Source organism: Capsella rubella, unplaced genomic scaffold (assembly GCF_000375325.1).
Source record: "Capsella rubella cultivar Monte Gargano unplaced genomic scaffold, Caprub1_0 scaffold_1, whole genome shotgun sequence".
Lineage (NCBI taxonomy): Eukaryota > Viridiplantae > Streptophyta > Magnoliopsida > Brassicales > Brassicaceae > Capsella > Capsella rubella.
The window spans coordinates 17,263,568-17,286,452 of record NW_006238923.1 but is presented as its reverse complement, the minus strand read 5'-3'; the positions used below and the strand labels follow the sequence as shown (position 1 = coordinate 17,286,452).

General features: G+C 38.6%; 4 protein-coding genes across 8 annotated transcripts; 2 read left to right on the top strand and 2 right to left on the bottom strand.

Moving 5' to 3' along the window:
* Positions 1 to 1,823: 1,823 nt before the first annotated feature.
* On the top strand, positions 1,824 to 8,996 carry LOC17896859 (alanine--tRNA ligase). The gene is made up of 23 exons (XM_006305879.2): positions 1,824 to 2,153; positions 2,530 to 2,768; positions 3,055 to 3,195; positions 3,670 to 3,816; positions 3,979 to 4,131; positions 4,545 to 4,674; positions 4,888 to 4,984; positions 5,116 to 5,236; positions 5,552 to 5,611; positions 5,691 to 5,741; positions 5,814 to 5,909; positions 6,032 to 6,133; positions 6,270 to 6,392; positions 6,743 to 6,886; positions 6,974 to 7,045; positions 7,126 to 7,201; positions 7,280 to 7,422; positions 7,509 to 7,617; positions 7,703 to 7,890; positions 7,987 to 8,076; positions 8,183 to 8,365; positions 8,453 to 8,632; positions 8,716 to 8,996. The coding sequence occupies exons 1-23, from the start codon at positions 1,859 to 1,861 to the stop codon at positions 8,785 to 8,787; spliced, it is 3,012 nt and encodes a 1,003-aa protein (XP_006305941.1). The 5' UTR covers positions 1,824 to 1,858; the 3' UTR covers positions 8,788 to 8,996.
* Positions 8,997 to 9,610: 614 nt separating this feature from the next.
* LOC17899856 lies at positions 9,611 to 16,563 on the top strand. Of its 5 annotated transcripts, none has more exons than XM_023777445.1 (3): positions 9,611 to 10,908; positions 15,645 to 15,894; positions 16,036 to 16,563. In XM_023777445.1, exons 1-3 carry the CDS (start codon positions 9,696 to 9,698, stop codon positions 16,445 to 16,447), a joined length of 1,875 nt encoding a protein of 624 aa, XP_023633213.1. In that variant the 5' UTR covers positions 9,611 to 9,695; the 3' UTR covers positions 16,448 to 16,563. The 5 variants fall into 5 exon arrangements, with proteins under 5 accessions (XP_023633213.1, XP_023633214.1, XP_023633215.1 ...); XM_023777446.1 differs by having other exon boundaries at positions 15,645 to 15,971; positions 16,036 to 16,273; XM_023777447.1 differs by having other exon boundaries at positions 9,611 to 10,282; positions 15,649 to 16,563.
* A 337-nt stretch (positions 16,564 to 16,900) lies between these two features.
* LOC111828537 (putative disease resistance protein At1g50180) lies at positions 16,901 to 20,429 on the bottom strand. Its single transcript, XM_023789682.1, has 3 exons — positions 19,077 to 20,429; positions 18,853 to 18,999; positions 16,901 to 18,778 (listed from the first exon to the last, which is right to left on the bottom strand). Exons 1-3 carry the CDS (start codon positions 19,957 to 19,959, stop codon positions 17,022 to 17,024), a joined length of 2,787 nt encoding a protein of 928 aa, XP_023645450.1. The 5' UTR covers positions 19,960 to 20,429; the 3' UTR covers positions 16,901 to 17,021.
* A 155-nt stretch (positions 20,430 to 20,584) lies between these two features.
* On the bottom strand, positions 20,585 to 22,441 carry LOC17899612 (sirohydrochlorin ferrochelatase, chloroplastic). Its single transcript, XM_023789684.1, has 6 exons — positions 22,290 to 22,441; positions 21,967 to 22,214; positions 21,770 to 21,831; positions 21,282 to 21,392; positions 21,068 to 21,160; positions 20,585 to 20,863 (listed from the first exon to the last, which is right to left on the bottom strand). Exons 1-6 carry the CDS (start codon positions 22,355 to 22,357, stop codon positions 20,747 to 20,749), a joined length of 699 nt encoding a protein of 232 aa, XP_023645452.1. The 5' UTR covers positions 22,358 to 22,441; the 3' UTR covers positions 20,585 to 20,746.
* Between the last annotated feature and the right edge of the window lie 444 nt (positions 22,442 to 22,885).

The window sequence follows — 22,885 nt, the reverse complement described above, 5'->3', positions numbered from 1 at the left end:
TCACTCTCTCGAACCTTATAAAAGAGAACTAGAAGTTCGCAATTTCGGGTATTATTTTGTATTTGTAAGAAAAACGGGTCGGACAAAAAGATAATAGTTAATTTATCATTTTTTCAAAATTGTTCCTAAACGTTTTCAAAATATTTAAAATAAGACCATGAGATGAGATTTTAAAATTACGCCCGATAGTCCAATACTGACCTTTCATCGTGAAACATTGAAACCCTAAGACCATCCGATACTAAACGTTGTAAACAAGGTTTTTGGTATTATTGTCCGGGAATTTAATGAAAAAACCCTCAATATTAGCCGGATCCATATTTAAATATTTACCTATTTCTTTAATTAAATAAAACGACGAAGAATTTTTTTAACTCAAAAACAACAAAATGTTTTCTTAATAATTTTGAATTTAGAAAAAAACAAAAACGACTTGGCTCGTTTGAACTAATTTTAGGTCCTTTAATGACAAAAAAAAAAACTTGCCATCTTGGAATTTAGAAGAAAAATAACATGATGTTTTCTTTAAACTAAGAGAAATATATATGAGTTATTGTCTAGTGTTTTAACAGTCGATTTTAAATTGTTTACTTTGGTGTAGAAGCTGAAAAAAAACATAAATTAATTCAATGACTGAAGATTATAAAACCTGACAACATAACCATCAAACTTGTTGCAACATATGATCATCAACGAAATTGCAATATGGTGCACATCATTTCCAAAGAGACTAGATACCCTAAAATAAAGACTCATTAGCATTAACTTTGAAGAGAAGAATGTATTGGCTGAGTGGTAGGGTTCTCTTCATCAATAGTCTTCTGTTATTTTCTCGGTCGTCCTTGACGTTCCTTGGGTGGTTTTGGCACCGCTTTACGTGTGCATGAACGTCTGTTGTGTCCGACTTGTTGACATTTGCTGCAAGTCCTCTTTAATGCCGCATTGTATGACTCGCTTATGATGTTCTCTACCGCAGCGGACTTTGTAAGACCATCTCCAAAGGGAGGTGGTTAGCAAAAGAGTTTAGAGGCTTTAAAGGTTTTGTGGGTTAAAGATAAATCAAAGTGTCATTAAATCATAAGGGACGGTCCTTAATTAAGCTGTTTAAGAGGCGACCCTAACGCCACGTGGAACATTGCTATTGGTTAAACACTGTAGAGCAAAGGCAAAAAAAAGGGTTCGATCCCTCTCTCTAGCGAAACACGTTTTCTCTTCGTTTGTGTCGTCTTTGGCGATAGACAAGGCGATTTCCAGGTATTATCATCATCTCTCTCGACTCACTATTTCCTGTTTGATTACTGATTCTGTGATTTTTTCTCTCGAAATCGTATCTTTCTTCTCTTTGCTTTGATCGATCGTAGTTAATCGTTGTTTGGACTCGTAAGAACAATAAATAAAAACTATTCAATCTTAAACTTCAACACAAAACACCCTACAAGTTAGGATATGATAAAGATTGACTACGATTTTTAGTAGCTATATATCCGATAAAACATACCATATAAATAAAATTGTATTTCCCATAAACATGAACATATCATAGACTCGCGATGTACCGTAGATTCAAACCTATTAGTATTTATAAAACTTCTTAGCCTAGTAGTACCTCCAGAATGGCTTTGAAAAAGATAAAAAAAAAAATTATATGAAAATATGAAAAGAAAAATTGAAGGAATTTAACAAAGTTCAGATTTTGACCTATCAGCGAATGACATTTACTCTCTTTTTTTCTTTTAATAATATTTTCTCTTAAAATAATATATCTGATGGAAAAGGAGTCGGATTAAATAAAATTTAACGGTAGAAAATAAAAACAGGAGGAGAAGAGAGAGAGAAGAGAAGGTCTTATTGGGTTTGAATGAGATTAGTGACCGCAGCAGCCTTTCTTCTGTTATCCTCAGCCAAACCTCCTCCGTCTAGGGTTTTTTACTCTTCCCATCTCCGCCGCCCTTTTCTCTCTCACTTCCGTTTATTTTCCTCTTCGTCGTCCTCCGTTGCAGTCATGCCGGGTTCCGAACCATCTGAGATTCAGTGGCCAGCGAAGAGAGTCAGGGATACTTATTTTGATTTCTTCAAAGGCAAAAGTCACAAGTTCTGGCCATCAAGCCCTGTTGTTCCTCACAATGATCCTACTCTTCTCTTCGCTAACGCTGGTACGATACTTCGATTGCCAAAACTTTGGATATGTTTCCCTTCTATCTGTTTTTGCTGATGATATTGGGAATTTGTCTTTAGTTGATCTATGGAATTTAGATTCTATTGAGTTTGGTTAATCTCGAATTAAATTCTTGTTGATGAGTTCAGTGGAATGCTTTGTTCTTTTTTTATTTTGTCTTTGAAGCTTTGGGATCTATTCATTCTTCAATTGTTAAGTTTTGCTCGAAATATATAAGACGTTGTAAGTTAGGTTCATTTATATACTGTCTCTATTCCCTGCTCTTGATTCTTAACTATTTATGTTAATTTCTCTTGATATGTCTGGCGACAACTAGATAAACTAATGACTTTGAAACTTCTTTGTTTTTCAAGGAATGAACCAATATAAGCCAATATTTTTGGGAACCGCAGACCCAAATACTGAGCTCAGCAAGCTAACTCGGGCATGTAACACTCAAAAGTGTATTCGTGCTGGTGGAAAGCATAATGATTTGGACGATGTCGGCAAAGATACTTACCATCACACCTTCTTTGAAATGCTTGGTAACTGGTCATTTGGAGATTATTTCAAGACCGAAGCTATTGGATGGGCTTGGGAGCTCTTAACCAAGGTAATTAGAACCACCCTCTTTTGCAATACCCTATGGTTCAAAGAGTAGATTTTTCTTCCTACACATGCAGAAAAGGGACATTTGTCCTTGTTACTTGATTTAAGAATTTGTGCATGATATTCAGTGAATTATTGTCTCCCTCCTTTGCGACATTATCACACAATTTTGTGAAGTGATTCTTCTCTTTTTAGTAGGTTGTACATTTCATTGAGATACCCTGCGACAGTATTAGTTATTATTCTCTTTCTGTTGATTTATATATTTCATTGAGATTTTCATTCCTCAGGTCTATGGGCTACCGACTGATCGAATTTACGCTACCTATTTTGGTGGTGATGAGAAAGCCGGCCTTCAACCAGATAATGAGGCTAGAGATATATGGTTGAAGTTTCTTCCACCTGGACGTGTACTGCCCTTTGGTTGCAAAGTATGTTTGCTTCATTACTCCTATAGAAACGGTTTTGAAACCGTATGAAATTGAACAACATTTCATTTTATTCTTGTTAAATATTTCCGGCTTTATGTGAAAAGCATTTCAGCAAAGTCAGATAGTTTATTAAATTCAGATGTTCCGTAATTGTTAGAATTGGATCTTTAAAAATTAAAATGAATTATTGAATTTCAGTGAATTTCATGTGTATTGCTCATTGAAGATAGTAACACTACTTATTGGTTCCCTCTCTCCTAAGTTTTTTTCACAATTAATTCAGTCTAGTTGCCTTTATATTGTCACCAGTTGTATTAAAAAATTGCTTTGTCAATGATAACGACAGTCAAGTTTAAGCTTAAAATGCATTTGGACTGGGAATACACTGTCAAGTTTAGTTGGCAGTCTTAAAAGACCATCGTTTACGATTTCCAGTCAAAACTTGTAGCAATTTAACTTTTGATGAAACTGCAGGATAATTTCTGGGAAATGGGTGACACAGGTCCCTGTGGGCCTTGTACTGAAATACATTATGATCGTGTTGGTAACCGTGATGCTGCATCTTTAGTTAACAATGACGATCCAACATGTTTAGAAATATGGAATCTTGTCTTTATTCAGGTACAAACCCTCTCTTTCCCAATTGTACGTTAGTTCCATTTTACTGATACTCTATATTATGCAGTTAGCAAGATTGTTTTTGCTTCTTTAGCTTTCCTATTACATTCTCAATTGTTTTCTTTGACGGGTCTATTACTTATATAGTTATTTTTTGTAACATAGTTCAACAGAGAAAGTGATGGCTCGCTAAAACCTCTGCCTGCTAAGCATGTTGATACCGGAATGGGCTTCGAGAGGCTGACTTCTGTTCTTCAGAACAAAATGAGCAACTATGATACAGATGTGTTCATGCCTATCTTTGATGACATTCAAAAGGTAATTTGTTGACAATTTCATGACATCATTTAGTATATTGAGGTATTTGTGTGCCTCGTCGGATGCTTTTGTCGCCTTATTTAGTTCCATCATCATTTTAGTTCATCGATTGTCGAGTGGATTATGAGTCTTCTATGGATTTTCTAATCATCTTTTACTCTTTTTGTGGGAGGTTGTAGTTAATTCTACTTTCGGCACTCTTGTCAATTGTTTTGAATATTTCTGGTTCAGTGAATTTGGATTCAGTGATTAAACAATTTTTGTATGGGTATCTTGGAGAATGTTTTCTTGTTACCTTTGTCACTTTCCTGTATTTTTCTCAGTGAAAGAATTAATTAAAACTTTAGGTTGGTTCTGCCCTCTAGTTGTTGTGAATCTTAAGTATAGGTGTTGATGCCTTCACATTTTTTTAGGCCACGGGAGCTAGGCCATATTCTGGAAAAGTTGGTCTGGAAGATGTTGACAGAGTTGACATGGCGTATAGAGTGGTTGCTGATCATATTAGAACCCTGTCATTTGCTATTGCGGATGGCTCTCGCCCTGGTATGTTCTTGGTTTCTTTTCTCGATTACATTCGGATGGTTACAAAAAATACAAACGTGTTTCAGCAAAAAGTGTTTTTGGTTCATATATTCTTAAGTTGGGAATGATGGGTTTATCAGTTTCCTTCCTCAGTCCATTTATTATGGTATACAAATAGAGGGTCATTCTTTCTTGTAAATTAACTATTACCATCTGATATACACTCTTTTGCAGGTAATGAGGGCCGCGAGTATGTTCTGCGGCGTATTCTCCGTCGAGCGGTTCGCTATGGAAAAGAGATCCTAAAAGCTGAAGAAGGATTTTTCAATGGGTAGGAAGTTATGTTTGATTGTTGTTGCATGTTCGCTGTTGTGTATCCTTTTCAATGCAGCATGTTTTTTGATACATGTCTTAGCTCGTCTTTTATTTTTTCGCTGATCAGTTTGTGCTTTTCACCTCTAGGCTTGTAAGTTCTGTTATACGGGTGATGGGCGATGTCTTTACAGAGTTGAAGGAACATGAGAAAAAGATCACAGAGATAATAAAAGAAGAGGAAGCAAGCTTTTGCAAGACCTTGGCGAAGGTGAGGGCTGGATTTAATTTGCGTCACACATTTAAATTTTTATCTTATTTTTTGTTCTGGGCTCTACTGGCTCTTTGCACTGAACATATGGTAACAGTTCACAACTTCAATATTAATTTTACCTTGTATATATTGTTTCTACTTGCACGATTGTTTATTTTTAATGATTTTGGTTGGACATAATTCAGCATACCATTGTCTATAGGGAGCCTTTTACTGAAAAAATTAATCCGTTTGACCTGTTTGTTCTTACATTTTCTATGTTATATAGGTGAGTATAAGAAAAATTAGATTGATTTTAAATTTTCACGGCAGGGAATTGAGAAATTTCGGAAAGCTGGACAGGCGGTTCAGGGAAATACACTGAGTGGAGATGTACGTCTCTATTTAACTGTGTAGTATAGTATATCCATCAGAGATGTTTGAATATCTTAACATACTGTGTTCTTTGCAGGATGCTTTTGTCTTATGGGATACATATGGTTTCCCGTTAGATTTGACTCAGGTACTTAAGTAATTCATATTTATTTCTGAAGTTTTTGCGTTTTTTGTTTTAACTTACATTCTCGTGACTTAGTTGATGGCTGAAGAAAGAGGGTTGCTGGTTGATGTTGATGGTTTCAACAAAGCCATGGAGGAGGCGAGGGAAAGATCAAGAAGTGCCCAGAATAAGGTGTTTCAACTTCTCTTTCTTTATTTGCTTTCTTAAAGAGTGTTTGATGCTAAGCTTACTTGTGATCATGGACGAAGTTTGTGTTATCTTTTAACTAGAATTTTAATGCCAACTTTTGGTAGCAAGCTGGTGGTACCATTGTTATGGATGCTGATGCTACATCAACATTGCACAAGACTGGTGTGTCAGCAACAGATGATTCTTCTAAATACATTTGGTTCCAGGTTTGTCCTATTATTCGAGAAAACTTGCATATTGCACCTGAATTGCTCTTATGTTGGCATAGAATTGACGAAGTTAGGGCAAAGAGTGGTAAATGGATTTGCTTCAAATAATCCATTATTGAGAAATAACCTGCAGGACCACGAGAGTGAACTAAAGGCAATCTACACTGGCTCAGCTTTCCTGAAAAGTTCAGCTGCTGCTGATAACGTGGGACTAGTATTGGGGTCTACAAGTTTCTATGCAGAGCAGGGGGGCCAGGTAATCCGTTTTATTTTATATGTAATTTAGTTTTGTGGTTTTTTTTCATTTCTGATCACATGACTGGTGGCACGAAACTCCAGTCTTCATTATGTTCATCTTGGACATGTATATATATGTAGGCCCGGCAGTAACACCATGAACATTATCATTTCAGAACTGCATCGTTTGACTTTACATATCGGCTGACGCATACCATGATATAGTTATTATTGGTTTTGCAAACTAATTTCTGGAGTCGTTGTTAATAGTTGCATATATAATTTATAATTTATATCCATGAAGGTCTAGAATTTTGATTCATATGTATGTAAAGTCTGTGCCTCTTAACCTTTCTGCTCTGGCAATAGATTTTTGACACAGGACTTATAGAAGGGTCATTTGGTACATTCAATGTATGCAATGTCCAAATATTTGGCGGCTTTGTTCTTCATATTGGTTATCTTTCTGAAGCAACTGGAGAGGTATCTGTGGGAGATAAAGTGATTTGCAAGGTAACTTACTGCGTCAAACAGTGTTTGTCTCATCAACGTATTTGATACTATTTAAAATTGTTTCCACCTTTGGTTCCATGCGTGTAGGTTGACTATGAGAGGCGTAAACTCATTGCTCCTAATCATACTTGTACACATATGTTGAATTATGCCCTGAAGGTATCCGTTTTCCATAATTTAAGTTACCTAGACGGTGATTTACTATTTTTCATTGGTTCTCACATGTCCAATGAATTCAGGAAGTGCTGGGGGATCATATTGATCAGAAGGGATCAATAGTTCTTCCTGAAAAACTGCGATTTGATTTCTCCCACGGTACATTCTCCATAAGTAAACTTTATTTTGATATGGATGGCACTATAATTGTCTGATGGGTTCCATGATTTCGAGTAGGCAAGCCGGTTGATCCTGAAGATTTGAGAAAGATCGAATTGATAGTGAATAAACAGATCAAGGATGAATTGGATGTATTTTCCAAGGAAGCAGTGCTTTCTGAAGCCAAGCGCATCAAAGGTCTAAGAGCAGTGTTCGGAGAAGTAAGCTGTCTATCAGTAGTTCTCTTTTTATACCTTTTTGGTTTGGTTTCTATGAATTGTTAAAGGTTTTCTCTTACTCTGTTTAGGTATACCCTGATCCTGTCAGAGTGGTGTCGATTGGGAGACAGGTCGAGGATCTCTTGGCCGATCCTGAAAACAGTGAATGGTCTTTGCTTTCTTCTGAGTTTTGTGGAGGTTGGTTTGAATTGGCATTAACTATTGGGACCAAGATGACTTTTAGAATACAATGTTGAGTATTGGGTTATTTTGAAAATTCCAGGAACCCACATAACAAATACCCGCGAAGCTAAAGCGTTTGCGCTTCTATCGGAGGAGGGAATTGCTAAAGGTATTCGTAGGGTAACTGCTGTAACTACTGAATGTGCCTTTGATGCATTGAATGCTGCGTCCGTACTGGAAAAGGAAGTAGAGGATGCGTCCAAGGCAGAGGGAAGTGCATTGGAAAAGGTTTTCTCCCTCTCTTCTCTGCCAACAATTGACTAAGACATTTTCTTAAGTTGCATTCATGTAAAACTTATTGTGTTCATATTTGCATATTCACAGAAAGTTTCCGCTTTGAAAAGCCGAGTAGATGCAGCAATTATCCCAGCAGCTAAAAAGGCAGATATCAGGGCTAAGATTGCTTCGCTTCAGGTTTTAAGCTCGTCAAGTCCTACAATCTGCAGCCTTTTCTAGCTTTTCATGTAGTTTTCTAATAGAGGAATATTAAAGTGGCAATTATCATTTTTCAACTTTTCAGAATGAGGTAAGAAAAGCTCAGAAGAGAATAGCGGAACAAAACCTGAAGAAATCTGTCAAAGTAGCAATAGAGACAGCGGAGTCAGCAGCATCAGATGGGAAAACTTTCTGCATAATCCAGCTGGATGTAGGTCTTGATGCAGCAGCTGTGCGAGAGGCCGTTTCAAAAGTCATGGAAAAGAAGGTAATCCGCATTTTCTTACAGCATCACTTGTACCATCTGTTCGTAGAAATCAAGAAAGTTAAATGAAGAATCTGAGGAATTTTGCAGGGAATGTCGATAATGGTGTTCAGCACAGATGAAAGCACAAACAAGGCGGTTGTCTGTGCAGGAGTCCCAGAAAAATCCGATCAATTCAAGCAGTTAGACGTCACCGAATGGTTGACAACTGCATTGGGTCCTCTAAAAGGCCGATGTGGAAAAGGGAAAGGTGGTCTTGCATCAGGACAGGTATGAGTCCTTTTCACTTTAGTCTCCGATGCAGTATCCTCCACAAAGAGATCTCGCTCTTTAGCATGTTGTTTTGGTTTCAGGGAACGGATGCTTCCCAGGTGCAGGCGGCTTTGGATATGGCTGCATCATTTGCATCAATGAAACTCAACTGATTTGGTCGGAGATCTGTATGGGCTGAGTAACCTCTACTTTGTTGATTTCATTTTATACCGATTTACACATGTTCAAAAATCTGTTAGTTTATTTATCAGTTGTGATGGAATTTGTGGTATCACACTTCAGTCAAACAGTAACCTTTTAATGTATACTCCCTTGTGAGACTGTCCTTTTCAGTTTGGGTTTAAGTGGTTCTGTTTTTACATTTTCTTAGTGTATATATCATTTTTCTTGGTTTTTGGTATGGTTGCGGTTTAAAATTTGGTTAATTAGATTTATGGTCCGGTCGGTTTTAGTTGCCATCTGAATACGAGGCATAAAGCTGAATTGATTTACTTATTTTTACTTTATATATGTTTTGGGTTGTTGAAACTGAAATGCACATTTCTAGAAACAGTGATATTTACGTGTACATGAAAACCAAATCCTTTGACCAAAAATAAAATAAAATAAAATAAATCCTAAAATGTATTGATTTCTTAATGCTAAACTAGGATTTTGTCACGTAAGTAAAGAAAGATGTACGGTAACGTTAATGCTAGTTGCGATCAATTTGTGTAGAACTTTAGAAATTGCAGAAAAAATAGCAAACCTACTAAAAAAATCATCTGGATAAAAAATGCTTATGATCCACAAATAATAACAAAATAAATAATTGTGACATTCACGGACAGTGTTCTATACAGTCTTGACTTTGACAGTACAGTCTTGACAATAACTCAAGTTGGCACATACGATACGAGCTCTGTGTGTGTCTTTATTATTATATAGTTGGCTGAAATATAAATGACCATTCATTACAAAGTGGGTAAACAAGTCTATCTCTCCAATTCAATTCAAGAAAAAAGAAAAGGAAAAAGTCTATCTCTAAATCAAGAGGATTCACAGTTGAAACTCTACAGCCATGAAAGGAAGCAATAGTAAGGGGAAGCCCTTTTGTCGTATGTCTGATGTTACAAAACCGCACAAACTTTGCCAACGAATGGATCCGCCGCTCACCGTGTGTATCTCTTGCAAAGGCCAACCATACGTTGGGAATAGGCGTGGGTACTATTACTATTGTGCTACTTGTGGTGTTGAATTTCACGATGGTTGTCACTTGTTTCCTCCAGAGATCAAACACCCTTTCCACCTCCACCACTCTCTCACCCTCACCTTCTTAGACCATGATCTTGATAGCTCTGCGCTCCCTGAAATTTGGTTTGGCCTAACCATAGATTCATACAATGATGCTGTTGTAAAAGAAAAGAATAGTCACTCTTCAACAGATTCTTCTGGAGGAGAAGAAGAAGACAGTGCTTCAGATGATGACGACTCTGCTTCAGGTGAAGAAGACAGTGCTTCAGGTGAAGAAGACTCTGCTTCAGGTGAAGAAGACTGTGGTTCAGGTGAAGTAGTTTGTGCTTCTGAAGAAGAAGACTCTGCTTCAGATGGGAATCATAAAAAATGCAAATCTTGTCGGAAAAGTATTACATATAACAGCAACATCAAGTATGTTCGTTTTTCCGATATAACATATTATCATTGTTCTATCTGCAATTTTAGTCTACACTCACTTTGCATAAAGGATTCACCACCTCTCACTATTGAAAACCTAAAAAGCCATGAGCACGCTCTTACCCTTTTTCCTAGAAAACTTCCTCTGCCCTGTGATGCTTGTGGCTTTTCACTTGACGCTCGCAATGATTCAGTTTACTCTTGTCTGCTTTGTAACTACATGGTACATAGAAGATGTATCTACTTACCTCGTGTCATTAAGATCACCCGTCACCAGCATCGACTCTCTTACACTTCCTCCCTTGTTCCTTCTGGTGATGAGCTCTCTTGTGGTGTTTGTCGCAAACTCGTTGACGTCAACTACGGTCAATTCTCTTGCAACAAGGGATGCCACTATGCTGTCCATTCGAAATGTGCAACAAAAAACGAAGTGTGGGATGGGAAAGATCTTGAAGGAGTGCCTGAAGAAGAAGAAGAAGATGTTGAGCCATTCGTGAGGATTGATGAAGATACAATACAACATTTCAGTCACGACCATCACCATCTAAAGATCCATCATGGGAATGGTAACCATGAAAACAAGTTTTGCCAAGCCTGCATCCTTCCCATAACAGTTTCAGATAGCTTCTGTTGACTTAAGCTTGAAGTAAGCTTGAAGAGCAAGCATAAGAAGATTAGGATTAGGCTTTATATATTTAGGAGTTATCTAAATATATTTTTATGTGTTGTCTCCTAATAGAAATAGGAGTTATAGTCTAGTTCTTTTCTTATTTAAGGAGATGTCAAGGTGTGACATAACTTAAGAGTTTTGAGATTGAGAGATTAAGAGCTTTAGGTTTTTGAGAGATTTTTCCTAAAGAAATAAAGAGAGTGATTCTTTAATTTGGTCTTGATCTTTATAATCTTGAATTTTATATTTGGTATCAGAGCAAACAACAAAACACACAAACACGTTCGAAGAAAGAGTCATGGGTGACATTGTTCCGGTTGTCAAAACAAGTGGAGGATCATCCTCTATTCAATGCCCTATGCTCACGTCCACAAACTACACAGTTTGGGCCATACGCATGCGATCGTGTCTCCGTGTTCATAAGGCTTGGGAAACAGTTGCTAGCGGGACGACGGATGCTGAAAAAAATGACATGGCCATCGCCTTGTTATTTCAGTCTCTACCCGAAACCCTTGTTCTCCAATTTGGACAGCTCACATCGGCGAAAGAGGTCTGGGACTCTATTCAAGAAAAATATGTTGGAGCTGAACGAGTGAAGGAGGCAAGACTACAAACCCTTATGGCAGAATTCGATCGCATCACGATGAAAGAAACCGAGAGCATTGATGACTTCAGTGGAAAACTTGCCGAGTTAGCTTCTAAGACATCGGCTTTGGGTGAAAACATTGAGGAACCAAAGCTTGTAAAGAAGTTTCTCAAGAGTCTTCCACGAAAGAAGTTTATTCACATTGTTGCCTCTCTTGAACAAGTCCTTGATTTAAAAACCACTAGCTTCGCAGAGATTGTCGGACGTCTTAAAGTTTATGAAGAAAGAGTGTGTGATGAAGAAGACAGTCATGAGGAACAGAGCAAGCTAATGTATTCAAGTTCGGATAACTCCAACTATTCAAGAGACGGAGGCAGAGGTCGTGGAAGCCGTGGACGTGGACGAGGACGCGGAAGGAACGGAGGAAGAGATTTGTCACAAATCACATGTTTCCGTTGTGACAAACTAGGCCATTATGCTTCGTCCTGCCCTGATCGCTTGCTTAAGCTACAAGAGGCACAAGAGAACGAGAAAACAGATAAGGATGATACACAAACAGCGGATGAACTCATGATGCATGAAACAGTTCACTTGAATGAGAAGCATTGTGTGCCTAGCAAGTTTGAGACAAATCTTGACGAAGAAAACGTGTGGTACCTTGATAACGGGGCAAGCAATCATATGACTGGAGATCGACGATATTTTGATACTTTGGACAGCTCAATCTCTGGAAAAGTAAGGTTCGGCGATGATTCTAGAGTCGATATCAAAGGGAAAGGAACGATTGCTTTCATTGATTTGAATGGAACATCACGGATGCTGACGGATGTATACTTCATACCCGATCTCAAGAGCAATATTGTGAGTCTTGGACAAGCTACAGAGTCCGGGTGTGCTATACAACTAAAAGGAGAGTATTTAACAATGTGCGATCGTGATGGAAAGTTGCTTGTAAAGGCACAAAGGAGCAAAAACCGGCTGTACAAAGTAAGGATGATGTTAAGGGACAACGCTTGCTTGTATCTAACCAGCATGAGTGAAACAAGTCGATGGCATGCTCGTCTAGGTCACGTGAATCTTGCAAACCTGAAATCAATGATAGACAAAGAACTGGTGTTAGGTGCTCCGACCATTACCATTGCTAAAGAAATTTGTAGCTCATGCTTGCTTGGAAAACAGACCCGTCAAGTTTTCCCACAAGCAACCTCTTATAGAGCAACAAAGCTCCTTGAACTCATTCATGGAGACTTATGTGGGCCAATAACACCAAGTACAAGTGCTGGCAATAGATACATCTTTGTGCTCATTGACGACCATTCCCGATACATGTGGACTACTCTCTTAAAGGAGAAAGGAGAGGCGCTTTGCAAATTCAAGACCTTCAAATCCATGGTTGAAAAGGAGTCAGGGGAGAAGATACAAACCTTTAGAACAGATCGAGGAGGAGAGTTTGTCTCTTTGGAATTTAACACCTTTTGTGAAAATCATGGCATTAGGCGTCACTTGACTGCTCCTTACACCCCGCAGCAAAATGGAGTAGTGGAGAGACGTAATAGGACGTTGATGGAGATGACAAGGAGTATATTAAAACATATGCATCTTCCAAACTACCTATGGGGAGAAGCTATACGACATTCTACTTATCTGTTAAACAGAGTCTTGACAAGAGCACTCAAAGATCAAACTCCTTACGAATGTTTTCGAGGGAAGAAACCGGATATTGAGCACATTCGTATCTTTGGCTGTATTGCTTATGCAAAAGTCGATAAACCACATCTAAAGAAGTTAGATGATCGAACGCGCATACTCATTCACCTAGGGACAGAGCCTGGATCAAAGGCATACCGTTTACTTGAGCCTCAAACAAAAAGAATTGTCGTCAGCCGTGATGTAGTGTTCGATGAATCAAAAGGTTGGGAGTGGAGACATGTTGATTCATCAAAGGAAGGGGATGGAAGCTTCAAAATTCATTTTACTGAAACAGGGAATCACGGTCTTCGTGATATAGAAGGGAGAGAAGATCAAAGTGATCAAACTGAAACCGAAACAGGGGAAGAAGAAGACGATTTTGAACAAATGGAAGAAGATGTTCGGGATGAAGAAGTTTTTGGTGAAGAAGATGGTGAAGCTGAGTCAAGTGTTCGGTCTCCGGTTTTGCGAAGATCACAAAGAGACAGGAGAATGCCAACAAACCTCAAAGATTACATCTTGCTTGCTGAGAGAGAGGTAGAACTGTTATTGTTTTCTTTAAATAACGAGCCAATGAATTTTGGAGAAGCTAGAGGTTCTAGGGAGTGGATTCAAGCCTGTGAAGAAGAGATAAGCTCCATAGAAAAGTTCAAAGTATGGGATCTAGTTGAGCAGCCACAAGGAGTCAAACCCATTGGATTAAAATGGGTATTCAAGCTCAAAAAGAATTCGGATGGGAGCATTAACAAATACAAGGCTCGGCTGGTAGCCAAAGGATATGTTCAAAAGTTTGGAGTGGACTTTGATGAAGTGTTCGCACCAGTAGCAAGAGTGGAGACAATAAGACTCCTCATCAAACTCGCGGCTGCACATGGGTGGAAAATACATCATCTCGATGTAAAAACGGCCTTTCTTCATGGAGAACTTAAAGAAGATGTTTATGTGTTCCAGCCTGAAGGATTTGAGATCAAAGGAAAGGAAGAGAAGGTGTATAAGTTAAACAAAGCTTTATATGGTTTACGACAAGCACCAAGGGCATGGAACAACAAGTTAAACAAGCTTCTCCTAGAACTCAAATTTACTAAATGCAACAAGGAACCTACTGTCTATAGAAAGGAGGTTTGTGAGCATCTTTTGATAGTAGCTGTTTATGTTGATGATCTTTTGGTCACAGGAACAAGCATGGAAGTGATTAACCAATTTAAGGTCGAGATGTCATCTCGATTCGACATGAGCGATCTTGGAGTATTGTCTTACTATCTTGGAATTGAAGTGATGCAACACAACGAGGGAATCACTCTGAATCAAACACGATATGCACTAAAAATCTTAGAAGAAGCTGGAATGAGGGATTGTAATCCAGCTCACATTCCAATGGAATTTGGCTTAAAACTTGCAAAATTTACTCATGAAAAGGAAGTCGATGCAACAGCTTTTAGGAAGAATGTTGGGTGTTTTAGATATTTGCTTCATACAAGGCCGGATCTATCTTATGCTGTGGGAGTCCTAAGTAGGTTCATGCAAAGCCCTAGGGAATCACATGCAGCTGCAATGAAGCAATGTCTTAGATATCTAAAAGGAACCACAACTCTTGGTTTGGTTTACAAGCGCTGCACGAGTATACCAAAAATCATTGGCTATAGTGACAGTAGTCATAATGTTGATCCGGACGATGGAAAGAGCACAGCCGGCCATGTGTTTTACTTTGGAGATAGTCCGATATCTTGGTGCTCGCATAAACAAGAAATTGTTGCATTATCATCATGTGAGGCCGAATTCATGGGAGGTACCGAAGCAGCAAAACAAGCAATTTGGCTCGGAGATCTACTAAGTGAAATCACGGGAAACACATGTGAGAGGGTTACAATACGTATAGACAATCGCTCAGCCATTGCACTCACAAAGAACCCGGTGTTTCATGGTCGTAGTAAGCACATACATCGACGATACCATTTTATAAGAGAATGCATTGAAAATGGCCAAATCGATGTTGAACATGTTCCGGGGAGTGAGCAAAAGGCGGACATTTTAACTAAAGCACTTGGAAGGATCAAGTTTAAAGAGATGAGAGATCTCATTGGTGTTCAAGACTTGAAGAGTGATGAGTTCAAGCTTAAAGGGGAGAATGTTGACTTAAGCTTGAAGTAAGCTTGAAGAGCAAGCATAAGAAGATTAGGATTAGGCTTTATATATTTAGGAGTTATCTAAATATATTTTTATGTGTTGTCTCCTAATAGAAATAGGAGTTATAGTCTAGTTCTTTTCTTATTTAAGGAGATGTCAAGGTGTGACATAACTTAAGAGTTTTGAGATTGAGAGATTAAGAGCTTTAGGTTTTTGAGAGATTTTTCCTAAAGAAATAAAGAGAGTGATTCTTTAATTTGGTCTTGATCTTTATAATCTTGAATTTTATAGCTTCTACAGCTGTGCGGAATGCGATTTTGTTCTCCATGGAACATGTGCATGCCTTCCTCGCATAAAACACCATCCACTACACAAACACCCGCTCAGCCTCTACCATTTACACTATCCTCATCTCAAAGAGCTCCAGTCTAAATATTACGACCTTGGTTTCTTCGTGTGTAATGGTTGTAGCCAAAAATGCTGTGGTTTCATGTACAAGTGTTGCGAAAAGGGTTGTGTATTTCAACTAGATGCAAGGTGTGCTTCCCTTCCTGACCCTATAATCCATGACTGCCATCCACATGATCACCCACTCTTCTTCAATTTGACCGAAGGTAAATGCATGGTTTGTAAGATTACCTCTGGATTAAGAAAGTCCTTAGAATGTATTGAATGCAGGTCCTTTTTGTGTCTTACTTGTGCTACTCTGCCTCTGGTGGCTCACTACAAGTACGATAAACATCCACTCACCCTTTGCTGCGGAGAAGAGAAGACAACAGATCTCCAGTACTGGTGCGAGGTTTGTGAATCAGAAATAGATGCAAAAAAGTGGTTCTACACATGTAACTCTTGTTCAGTCACTCTTCACGTTACATGTTTACTGGGAGATAATATCTACATGAAGCTAAACCATGTGATCAAGATGTATGAAGGTGCTGAAACAAGTATTGATATTGTTCCCAACAGTGGTAACTCTAGACCAATGTGTGATGGATGTAGACGCCGTTGTGTGGACACTATGGTAGTCAAGTCGACTGGGAAAAACTATTGTACTATCATGTGTTTCTTTGATATATATTATCCATGGTAGGACTTCTCCAATGGAAAGATGGACTAAGGCAGCGACGATTAAAGATGCTATACGAACAAATTTAGTCCAAACAGTTTGGAGGTTTTGTTCTTCATATATGAATAAAAGACATAAAGCTGAATTGATTTACTTGTTGCTCCTAATTTTTGGATTCAATTCTAAAAACAGTGATATGTACTCGTTGATGAAAAACAAAATCCTTCAATTAAAATGTTTGGATAACTTGTAGGAAAAAAAAAAAAAATGTTTGGATAACTAAGACCTAAACTAAAATATTTAATTTACTGTCATTTGTGGTTTCGTAGCTTAAGAACAACGGTAACAAACCTTAATGCTAGTCAATCTTTGCAATCAATTTTTAAAGACCTTTAGTAATTGCAACGTTTAAAAATTGCAAATCTACTACAAATACATATGGATTAGTTCAATTGTTCAAATGATAAGAACTTGTGATTCAACAATAGGACTTCCGATTTTGTCCGATGAGCCTTTTCTTGTATAATAAAACCACTAGGATGGTACTTCTTATGATTCGGATAGGGCAGAAGAAATATTTTGCTTAACACCCAAATCCTTAAAGGTCACAGTACTCAAAAACAACACAAGGCACATGTTGAACCTTGTAGAAATCTTCACCACTAGAGATCAGCTTGTCCTTAAATGCCTTTGTCATGTTCCCAATCTCTACTTCTTGTAGATTCTTCAGAAATCTCAATCCTTCAGGAACTGACTTCAGTTTCTTACAGCTCTTCACCTCTATGGAGACAAGACGCATCATGGCACCTTCTTCTACAGTCCACTCCTCTAGATTCTCAAGCTGTGACAAGGTCAAAGAATGCAAGTGAGGAAAACCATTTTTGGAACAACAAAGTTTACTACCCACAAACGATCCTTCAAACAGTTGGAGAATCTTTAAGTTTGGAAGCCTCTCAAGAACCAGAAACGGGTCATCCACTAGTCCGCATTGCCACAAACGTAAAGCACCAACATCAGATGAAAAACTCTGTTCTCCTGGGAGCTTCTCTAGTTTAAGGAACAGTTCCAGTTCAGAGAGATTAGTAAATGCAGAAACCAACTGTGTTACATCTACTGGTGGAAGCATAGGTTCGCAGGGAACGTTAATTGTCAAGCCACGGAGACGTGTCAAGACGTTACTTAGAGAAGATACAACCTCGAAGTCTGTATTCTGCGAAGAAAGATTGATCGACAATCTTCTAAGACTTGACATTCCTAAAAGATCCCTTGGATTGCATTGGCCAACAGGGAAATCCCAGAGTTGCTGCAGGTTTCTTAAAGTACTCAAGTCCAACTTCGTTTTTGGATTAAGATCTGAAGGCATACACAAATGTCTCAGCCGCTGCAGCTTCCATATCACGTTTGGAATATACAGTTGCCCTTTAACGAACAGATCTAGAGTAATCATCAACGTTAAGTTTCCAATAGATGGTGTAAGTTCCTTCACGTTTGTTAATCTCAGGCTCAGGTTTCTCAAATGAATGAGATCTCCAACGTCATCAGGCAACTTCCCTCCCTTGATTTGAGCTCCCTCGAGATCTAGAACCCTAAGAAGTTTCATCTTTTTGAAGGAAACCTTACCCAGAAGTGCCCATGAATTTCCTTGTTTCTTCGTAATATACACAAGAGACCTAGACCGAGGATTTATGTAGTTCACTTGAGAAAGTCTTTTGATCCGATGTTCCTCTGCACCACCATGTAATTGTACAGAAATTCTACGACATGTATTGGCTGAAAGAGATGGGAAACCCTCAGCTTCATCTGAATCCCTTGAATCAATAACTTGCACAAAGCTTCCTTGCTCTGCTTTCTCTAAACACACCTCTCTCATGAGGTCATGCATACGGCATGTCATGACTTCCGAAGTTACAATGTCCCTCCTCCCAACCATAACCATGCTTCTCTTTACTAAGTCTTCGAGATAATCTTGCCCGATATCTTCTACTGTCGTCCCAGCCTCTGTGTGTTTTACAGGCATAACCATTCCCTCTGCAATCCAATAACTAACCAATGTTCCCACATGAACCTCATAATTTTCAGGATAATGAGCAAAGTAGAGGAAACATTGCTTTAAATGGGGAGGCAAGTACTCATAACTCAAGCACAAAACATCTGCAACCAGCATGCTCTTACTTCTACTGCTACTACCTCCATTTGAAACATATGATTTGATGTTCTCGTGTACTCTTTGCCACTCGTTCCATGTACTTTTCGTTGCCAGAAGTCCACCTAGAACTGTTATTGCTAGAGGTAAACCTCCACACCTTACGAGCATCTGCTTCCCAATAGCTTCCAGTTTCGTGATCAACATTGGCTCTGCAAATTAGGTGAATAGGAGTGTTAAGTATAATAGCATATATGCTGCTATAAGATTAGATCCAAATGATTACCTATATTTTCCCTCCCAGATAATGAAATTTTCTCCAATAGCTCCCAACTCTCTTCATAATTTAGCAATTGTGGCTCATGAAGCACACCCCTCGGATCAGCATATAAAGCAACTTCCTTGTTCCGAGTGGTGAGTATTATTTTGCTTCCTACAGTAAATACTACTAGCCTATAAAAATGATCAAGAATTATAAAACATGAGTTGTATTTGAACATTACTAATTACCTGTTTCATTTGGAAAGACGTGTTTCAGACAATCCCAAGCATCTTTGCCCCAAATATCATCAAGCACAATGAGACATTTATTCCTTTCCAAGAACCGATGCAACTCCTCCCCAAGTTGTTCATCCCTCAAGTTGAGTATTCTCTGATTCTCATCCTTGTAGCTGAGATTCAGAAAAATCTCTTGCCAAACATGTCTCCGTCTACATTCTTGAGAAACGAATACCCACGCAAACCTATCGAAATGACGCCTCACTTTGTGGTGATGGAAAATCTGTTTGGCTAAAGTCGTTTTACCCAAACCACCCATTCCGCATATAGATGTAACTCTTAGTTTCACACCTCCGGAAACTAAATCGTTCACTAACTTCGCAAGACTCCGCTGTAACCCGACAAGATTATGCTCAACAACATATGGAAACGACTGCCTCTGTTCTTTTTGACTATCAGACAAACTCAAACCATCTCTGCCTATAGCTTCTTTTATACCATAATCTAGCATGCTTGCTGCTATCTTAGAAAGCCTGGTGGTGATCTCTCTAATCTCTGAGCCAACACTGTGAAGTAAAACCGCCTCGTTCAAGATGCAAGCAAGCCTCCTAATGACCCTTGCCATCCCTTTTTGTTTCCTTGATTCTGCTTTGAGGAAAACCGCCTCGAGGATATCCTCTGCATCATAAGAAGCTTCTCTAATGCCTGCAACCCAGTTACGCACTCTCTCGCTTTTATGCTGATTCTCATCTGCATCTTTCAAAAAGCACTTCAAACGCTTCAATTCGTCTTGCAGCTGCTTTACTTGGTCACCTATACCAAACAAGAACAAGGGTTCTTCCAAGAGCAACTCCCCTAGTTTCTGCACTGTAACAGAAACAACAGCTTCTGCCATTTCGTGTTCTAGTGGCTCTCCCAGCTCTCTACATCCTACATTAGAAAGTACTCAACTATGCACTAACTTCATGACACAAGACTCCAAGTCAACCCAATCATAACATTCGTTGTCCTTTTCTGAACTAGTCAACTGAGGATCATGTGAACATAATACAACTACCAAACGACTTCTTGAATGTTCTTTTGTGCTGATCCATGAACCACCACGTCCACATATTCATCCATCCGAATTTAGTGGGAGACTTCAAAAGTCTTCGCTATCTCCTACAACCATACGTTTCATTTTCCTTCTCATCTTTAACTGCAAAAGCTACGATAAGGAAAAATGGACTTCTCTGCCTTGTAATTAAACAAAACAACTCACAATAAAACAAGTGCAATGCATGAAACCCCAATAAGGAGGCCAGAAAAAGCATCGAGAGAATCTTATATTTTTTATAACCATGATACATCACTGACATGCAATACATCAAATTTCGATTACATAGTTTGTTGACAGGGGAGAGAGAGAGAGAGAGAGAGAGAGAGAGAGAGAGAGAGAGAGAGAGAGAGAGAGAGAGAGAGAGAGAGACGACATTTAACAGACTAACTGTTATATTGTCGTAGTCCTTTTACATTGGTGGTGGCGTGCAATAAGAAGAACATGACATAAATCTCAAAACTCCCTTGTTGAAACATAGGAAGTGTACATAACGATGAGTATAAACAATATAATATGCCTCACTTTTTTAACCGCATCCAAAAGGTTAGAGAAAATGAGCAGATATACAAAAATGTTCTTACATTTACACTTCAGAACTATTGTAGAGCTTGCACTTGTTTGTTCCAGCACAAACAAGACACTCATCAGCATCACCTTCAACATGGCTCAAGCAATGTTGGATTCTGTCGTTCACAACGTCCTGCAGAAAGAAATATGAGCAGATTACTGAAAATAAAAAGAGCTAAAAGAATTACAGATCTCTTGTGAAGATTAAACATCAGAAGATCGACTATTAGAAGTTCAAAGGGAAATAATTGTCATTCACTAATGCATGAAGGTGCTCACATCCCTTAGGCTTTTTTGCTCGCTCGTTTTGGAAACAAAAATATGCTTTATTTCTTACCATGAGGAGATTATGAAGGCCAAGAGGTGCAGTTATGAGGTATGAGATGCCAGAGAACTCCTTCGCAGCATCAGCCGTCAACGAGGGAATGTCCTTAAATGAAATAAGGGTCATAGTCTCACTAGGCCATTAATGTACATCCTCCAAAAATCCCAGAAAATAGAAAACTAAATGCTTCATGAAAACATAGAAATGGAGATGCACAAAGTCATACCTTATGCCAGTGCCTTCCAGGAAACAGAAAAAATGGGCTCACAACCACACGTTTAGCCCCTTGTTGTACACACAAACTGAATGCATCTTTTATAGATGGTTCAGCCAATTCCTGGTGTAAAGTGTGAACATCAGAAAACAGCAAGCAGAACTGGAAGGTAAGAAGCAACAAAATGCCAGTTTCATCTAAGTCTTCCATTCAAATATATTTAAGCTAAAATCAATAGGATTACTAAAAAACTGAAAATCAGATTTTTTTCTGGTTCACAAAAAGCGTATACAGTCAACTAAACTATTGGAAAGCAAGGTAAAATTCCAGGTCTTACTGCATTTTAAAAGGTACACTAGTTATGGCATGACATGGGAACAAAACGGAGCCAATTTATAAGACCAAAGCTAATCCTCTTCCACTATTCACAACTAAAGAAACCTAACATTAAAATTTGTAGAGAACTATGAAGAAGGGTGAGTGCTTTAAGAAGAATTTACCATATGAGCAGGCTCCACGATCGGGTAACCAGTTTTGCCTTTGAACATTTTCACAAACTCCTCTGAAACTCAGAAACAGCCACACGATTACTTAAACTCATACAAGCTAAAAGGAAATTGTGTATATATATGTAATAAAGTGAGAACAAGAAAGAAGATGAAGGAGGAGGAGAAAGGAACAGAAACAAAAGTCTTACCAAGCATAAGATTGGATTCTTGGCGGCGAGAACCGTGATCAACAATTATAATCCCATCAGCATCACCAATTCCATTTCTAAGCAACCCTTCGTTCTTAAAGCTCCCACAACAAGGCGATCCTCTTCTTCTCCTTCCTCGTAAAGGTTGAAATTTCTCAACTTTAAGGGAAACTGGCAAAGCCCATGACCGATTCGTTCGTGTAATTTGACAAGACGAAGATGAAACACGATTATCCGCTCTGAGATTGCTATCCAAAACGAAAAAAAAAAAAACATTGAGAAGAAAACGAAATAAAGCTACTGAGGAAGGTGATAAGAAGAACCTTTGGGAGACAAGGCCGTGAGAGAGGTTCACCAAGAACTGCGACTGAGTCGTCATCTTCGCCGTCATTGACTGTGTTTTCTGCTGTTAAACTGATAAATTTGTCGGAACGACTCGATCTTTTTCACTGCAGTGTTTGCATCATCTCCAAGAAAATTGAAAAATCGGGCAACCGAAAAGAAAAAGAAATTCATTAACATCTCACCGAACCGGTCGGTCGGACCGGTCAACCCAGGACCCGATTATTATTTCAGTCCGGCTTGAGATACGTTTTTCTCCAAATACATTCCAAATTTTCATGGATGTTGGTAGGCTTTATTAGGAGTCGTAATTACAGTATAAATGGGCCCATTAGAAAGTGAAAACAAAGATCGGCGAAAAAATAAAAATACAACGCCACGTCATACAGCCAAAGCCCAGAGTTCGAAACCTACGAAGATCGGTCTCTCTGTCTCTCTCTCTCTCTCTCTCACGAGTTTCTCTCATCTCCTTCTTCTTCTTCCAACTCTGATTACCTTATTAAAAAGATGGAATGAGCAAAACCAATTTTGTTCGATATCTGTTGTAGCTCAAACTAGGTAACAAAAACGCGAGAAG

Excerpts from the sequence above, each read along its gene's own strand:
- LOC111828537 (XM_023789682.1), bottom strand. The coding sequence starts at position 19,959 with ATGGCAGAAGCTGTTGTTTCTGTTACAGTGCAGAAACTAGGGGAGTTG. Across the intron at positions 19,000-19,076 it reads CGTCTTTCCAAATGAAACAG|GAAGCAAAATAATACTCACC; the intron begins GTAATTAGTAAT and ends TATTTACTGTAG. Across the intron at positions 18,779-18,852 it reads ATCTGGGAGGGAAAATATAG|AGCCAATGTTGATCACGAAA; the intron begins GTAATCATTTGG and ends CCTAATTTGCAG.
- LOC17899612 (XM_023789684.1), bottom strand. The coding sequence starts at position 22,357 with ATGACGGCGAAGATGACGACTCAGTCGCAGTTCTTGGTGAACCTCTCT. Across the intron at positions 22,215-22,289 it reads CACGGCCTTGTCTCCCAAAG|CAATCTCAGAGCGGATAATC; the intron begins GTTCTTCTTATC and ends CGTTTTGGATAG. Across the intron at positions 21,832-21,966 it reads AGAATCCAATCTTATGCTTG|AGGAGTTTGTGAAAATGTTC; the intron begins GTAAGACTTTTG and ends TCTGAGTTTCAG.
- LOC17899856 (XM_023777443.1), top strand. The coding sequence starts at position 9,696 with ATGAAAGGAAGCAATAGTAAGGGGAAGCCCTTTTGTCGTATGTCTGAT. Across the intron at positions 10,909-15,644 it reads CCTTCCCATAACAGTTTCAG|ATAGCTTCTACAGCTGTGCG; the intron begins ATAGCTTCTGTT and ends ATCTTGAATTTT.
- LOC17896859 (XM_006305879.2), top strand. The coding sequence starts at position 1,859 with ATGAGATTAGTGACCGCAGCAGCCTTTCTTCTGTTATCCTCAGCCAAA. Across the intron at positions 7,202-7,279 it reads GCGATTTGATTTCTCCCACG|GCAAGCCGGTTGATCCTGAA; the intron begins GTACATTCTCCA and ends GATTTCGAGTAG. Across the intron at positions 7,618-7,702 it reads TTCTTCTGAGTTTTGTGGAG|GAACCCACATAACAAATACC; the intron begins GTTGGTTTGAAT and ends TGAAAATTCCAG.